We start from the raw sequence: 6000 nt of genomic DNA on the forward strand, positions 1-6000 counted from the left end.
TCATGCTCAGACTAGAAAAGTAGATCTTAAGAGGAGAGAGCATTGACAATTTCCTCCACTTTTTGCCTTCTAAAAGGGGTTGTAATGTCATGTTTCTCAGACCATGAGGAGTCATTCAATGATCTGGAGGACTTTATAAAACTCTGGAGACAATATTCTGCTTTTTCAACAAAGCTATTTCACAGGGATGTTTGAGTCACAAGGGTAACAGCATTTTCAAGGTATAGCCCCTGTGCTCTCCAAGATTTTAAATTTAGCAGGTTTTAATCTAGCAGTTAGTTTGTCTGATTCCCATTTACATTCTCCTTCGAAAAATGCTCTTCTTTTGTATTAGTAGCACACAGCTTTGGCCAGGTTCCAAAGTTTTTTTACGAAAGAATTCAATGGACTGCTATATAGATAATTTAGGCAGAAATTACTGTCAGTCTCATGAGCAGCTACCAAGCCTCACTGTGATTGGAACTAATAACTATTACCAAGATATGATAATTTCATTTAACATTAGGAAACCATCTGGTGCCTTCATTTCTTGTTGTAACACAATGCCATTGTTTTACTCAATCCACTCTCATTAAAACAAGACAAAGCAGCTAAGGAAAAACATACACACAGATGATAAATTTATCCTCTCAATCATTTTTGTGCATCCTGTCCGAGAAGTTATACTCTCATAGATTTTTGAAGTAGAATGGGACTACTAAAATCTAATCTGAGCTCCTGTATAATGAAGGCTATCTATTTCATTGAGTAGCCACTAAATCAAAAGCATAATGTGTTTGGGCTATTTTCCTCACATGTCTGCATGTGATGGATGAATCCAGCCCAGTCCTAGATAAGTTGTACCGGTGGTTAATCACTCCCGCTTTTAAAAATATGCACCTTATTTCCAGTCTGAATTTGCCTAACTTCAGCTTTGAAACACTGGGTCTCATTATGCCTTTTTCTGCTAGATTAAACAGTCATCTGCTGCCAAAAGTCTCATTCCCATTAAGGCACTTACAGACCATGATCAAGTCACCTCTTAACCTTCTCTTCAGCAGATTAAACAACCGATCTTCTTTAGCCTCTAACTACAATGCTTATTTCCAGACCTACAGTCATTCTTTCACCTTTAATGAACTCTTTCCAATTTTAAACATATTTTCAAAGTGTGGTCACCAGAACAGAACACAATAGTTCATTAATAGTTTCCCTAATGCTATATAAGAAGGCAGTGTTATTTCCTACTCGATATTCACTTGTCTACATATCAGAAAATAAAATATATACCAGTTAAAATCCTCCTTTACCTTACTGATATAACATAAAATATTCTGAAAGGAATTTAAAATGTGAATATTTATCCTGGGTTTTTTACACACAATGCAGAAAATGTTTGCAACTCTTCTGTTTTTCTGTACTATCTATACTTTTCTATATTATCTCTATCCAATGTCACTTCTGTCACTTAAGACATTTTTCTGATTTTGGCTTCCTTTGTCAGTTTCCTGTTCTTAAGTACTTTTTGTATCATTTAGCAGTATTATCTATGAGCTGTTCAATTCTAGTAGTACCTTTTAAGGCAATTCCACTTACAGTCTTATTTTAAAATATTTTCTTGTATTTTTATTTTCTTCATGTAAGGAAATCACATTAGCTGAACTACAAGAACAGTTGTAGCTATTTCTAATGCTTAAGTTTGGATCTATTTCATTAGGTAAATAATACCAATTAATTTACATACTACTATATAAGACAATAAACATTAAAAAAATACTTGTAATCGTTTGGTTGCTAGAACAGTTCTTAATTATCAGTGCATTTTCATGTCACAGTTACAAACAATGATCTGTTCACAGATAAAGCCCAGAAAATATGTTTGTTTTACAGAATAAACCCTAATTTGACCTAAAATGTATCAGCTGAATAAAGAAATCCTGTGTTTTGTTCTGATTTCTCTTTTTCTTTCATAGTGAAGAAGGAGAACTCATTAGTGTACTAAAAGCAAAACAAAGATAAGTGATCTGACACCATAACTGTTGCATATAGGTTATTTCAACTGCAAACAAATTTATTCTGTGCAGGATTTACAATTGCTATTTCATTAGAAGTAAGTCTTCTCTAGTTCTTGGATACAATATACTAGATAAACACAAAATATATCTAGATAAATAGAAACAGAGGAAGGAAGAGAGCAGGAAGAAAGAATTGTGCAGAAAAGGGAGCAGTATATTAATATGCAGGGGGAAAAACATCCAGAGAAGGAGAAATAGTCTCTGTGTGCCTAAAAAAACAGATTATGCACATAAAAAAAAGAAAAAAGAGTGAATAAGAGAGAAAATTAAGGGTAGAGAGAAGGAAAACTAAAAGTTAAGAAGATGTAGAGAAAAGTGCTTCTGGCAAACACAAGGAAAGACACTGCTAATTTAAACATGCTTCCTAATATTTTAGAGTCCGTAGTTCAAATTTTAATTACAACAAGTTCAAAGTTTTCTGACAGACAAAAATGAAATTAAAGCCCCGTAGTGTTTTCTGGTAACTCAACCGATACCTTGTGCCCTCTCTTTATGTCCTGAGACTTAAACCATTTTGATTCTTTTAAAAACCTCAGTCTTTAAAATTGCAATGCTGTTTCTTTTAACTATTTCACATATTTCCTGACATCAAGAGACCTCTAATTGATTACTTACTTCACGGGCTTGTTTTTCAACAAGCATTCTGGGAAAAATACTCAGAACTTTCCCAATGTACACTATAAGTTAAACAGCGTAAAATATGCTGAAATTTAATTCATTTTTATTTCCAAACAGAAGCTGAAAGCCCTATCATTATTTTTAAAATTAAAACTATGTGTACACTTCAATTGACCCTAAGGTCATAAGATTAAACAGTGACTATTTAGCCTTGATATCTAAACAAATTTTGTACTCTCTGAATCTGATGAGCGGAACTGACCATACATTCCTCAATTTCTGCACCAGTTTACAAGTTACCTTGGACCTCAGTTTGTCTAATTTCAAATGACAATGTAACAGTCTCTTCAAAGCTTTAGGTGACAGCATGATAACTCATAAAACCAGAATATACTCGCTAGAAGTCTTCAAAATATATCCAATATCAGACAAATATTGTTAAACACCTCTTTCTCTGGAAGATCCGAGACACCTCTGCGCTATCAAACACAAGGAGTTATAGAACAAACCATTCTCCCTCCTATCATGCATATTTTTCACTAATTTAAGCCCATTTAAATTCTTGATGAAGCTAGAAAACAAAAGATTTCTCTCTAATCCAGCAGCACATTTCACTATATTTCAAATTGAATGATCTTATTAACAGGTTGAAAGGAACAGAAAAACTGGAAGAATCTGAGCTTTTCATATGGACCCCAAATTTCATTCAAAAGTTTCTCAAAAATATGAGGTTCAAAAGGGTTTTCTCAGTCCAGCCACTAATATGCTTAGTTGCTTGAACGAAGACTGCCATTAAGTATAATGCTGATACTGTAACTCTTAATCTGACAAAACTCATTCTTGTACACAGCTATACGAGATCTGTCCAAGCAAAGGGTTCAGGTTTCTTCACCTACTCCACTGCTATAATTTCAATTCTTTAAGTGAAAATCATCAAAGAAATTGATTTTCTTTCTCATGGGAGGTTTTGTATTTGCTTCCTTTGAGACCTTGCAAATCCTCAAAGAAGTGATTTTCAGTTGCTTTTGACAGCAGTGGGAATCATATCCATTGCTCCTCAGCAAGGTGCACAAACTTTCCCGCCACAGTCAGGATACAGGATCTTTTCAAACAGAATATAAAGCTTACCTTGAAGAAAGTCATGGTTGCTCCATCTTCAACTGCCCCATACTCTATCTTTGTTTGCTTGGCCAAATCATCAGCAGAATCGATAGGAGATTCCATACGTTCCACTGTCAGAAAGGCGGCTAGGTTAGCAGTGTACGAGGAAATGATGATAAGTGTGAAAAACCACCAAATGCCTCCCACTATCCTGGTGGAGAGGGCTTTGGGCATGAGCTCAGAACCTAACGAAAACCAGGGGAGAAAGGTGAAACCAATGCACAGAAAATAATTAATAAGTGTTCAGCACTTTTTGCCACAGTGGGGAGATGGAATCACTGTGCAAAAGAATCTTTAAGCTACAGGCTTACATGTACTGCTTGTACAAACACACACAACTGAAATGAAAAATAAGAACTGATTACATTTATAAAGACAGATCTTTTTGGAGCTGTGGGAATCAAAAGATAGTAATGGGAGACTCAATGATCAGTGCCTTTTTAAAATTTATAAACATATATAGAGCAATGTGAAAAAAGCAGTTACTTGAACTGGCTTTCCAGAATAAATCTTAGCTGGACTGAACCTCTAAGTTAATACTGACATTGAAGCATTTATACAGTACATTATCTTCAAGGCACTAAATGAACTTTATTTAAATATTTTGTAAAAACTCACTTGAGTAAATAAATATGAGCCGTCAATGAAAAGAGTAGATATGAAATAAAGTATTTCATACCTGAAATGCACAATCTGAAACCTATTATAAATATGCTTTGGACTTTTGTCATTTGTATTACTGTAAAGTAATTGACTGCTTAGGCAAAAAAACTAACATCTCCCATCTCTATAGTTACCCCCACAATTTCAGATAAACATGGGTGGCTATACCACACACTTAATTTGATAGAGCAGCAATGAAAATATTAGACCGCTACGCATAAACTAGATAAGGATAGATTATAATGCATTGCTGGAGTTGCCTGCTCATGGCACTAAAGAATGGAGGGGGCGACAGATACCGGATAGTAATTTGCATAATTATTAATGCTAATTTAGAGACTAATGAGATAAATTGAAGCACATGAACTCTTCTTGTGCCTAATTACTAAAAATAGGGAAAAAATTCAATGTAATTTACAACCACAAATATTTATTATAAATGAGCATGTATGGATTTTTTTATCCATAACGTTATAATTGAATGGAATGAAATTTCTAATGATGTCAAATAAACAATTTCAAGCTTCATTGCACAAACTTTACGTAAGATCTTTTAGAAGTATCCAGAAACTTGTTTTCAAAGAAACGATTTTACCATATCCGCTATACCATTGTACCAAAACAATCACTTTTCGTTAATTGGTCACTATGCTTGTTTTTAAATCTCCTGGGTAAAATGGAATGAAGGCAAGATGGACTATTTTATTACTGTTAAATTTTAGTGTTCATATTGAATTATTTAAGGAACTGGTCCAGCAAGGTAACACATCTTCATATAAATGAAAGATTATGCCAAACTTCCAACGTCAATGCCATAAAAGAACAGAAAGGGAAAAAAGAAAAAAGGAAGAAAACAAAAGAAAAGGAAAAAGAAGTGGTATCATAACTGGACTATCGTATTCAAAAACAGCCCATCTTACCCTGCAGTTCATCTTACCCTTGCTGTTTCAAACAAAAAAAGCTGACAGACTTGGACATGACAGCCAACTCCAGCGCCAGACTCTGCCTAGAATTCTGCAAGGAAAAAAGTAGAAAAGTACCTTTCTGATGCAGTTGCTCCTAGGCCCTGTTAGTCAGACACTTAGACACCATAACACTAACAGATTTCCCAATAAGCCCACCATCATCAACTCTTTTTAATTGCTCTCATTTCATTTAAAAAGCAACACCAGTAAAGTTAGATAGGACTGGGAAGAAAAGAAGAGTGGAAACATTTGCTGCAGTTGCCCCAATTACCACAAGTTCATACCTTACCAAGGACTGAAACCGAGCGACACCTAGGCCCGTGAAACAGAGCCTGGTTAGGGGCTGACTGTCATGTACCCAAGGTAACGTCATGTCCAGCACTATATCCCACGGTTTCCTGGGAGCGAGGGGTGTCAGCAAGACATGTATGAGTTCCCTCTATCATGTATCCTCCAGCACTAAGCAAATGTTTTGTAAAGAAGCAGCACTTAATAAGTTAATGTGAGTATGGCCCAAGCGTTATTAAACTGTTTCTAAC

At 35.0% G+C, this 6000-nt stretch overlaps 1 protein-coding gene across 4 annotated transcripts in view; it reads right to left on the reverse strand.

Moving 5' to 3' along the window:
* GRIK2 (glutamate ionotropic receptor kainate type subunit 2) overlaps nucleotides 1-6000 on the reverse strand; it is a 420597-nt gene that overhangs the window by 93408 nt on the left and 321189 nt on the right. For 3 of the 4 annotated variants that reach the window (XM_074581042.1, XM_074581040.1, XM_074581041.1), the window contains one exon: nucleotides 3801-4018. In XM_074581042.1, the coding sequence (XP_074437143.1) occupies nucleotides 3801-4018 (218 nt within the window). The other variant, XM_074581043.1, reaches the window with a different exon arrangement.

Source organism: Larus michahellis, chromosome 3 (genome assembly GCF_964199755.1).
Source record: "Larus michahellis chromosome 3, bLarMic1.1, whole genome shotgun sequence".
NCBI lineage: Eukaryota > Metazoa > Chordata > Aves > Charadriiformes > Laridae > Larus > Larus michahellis.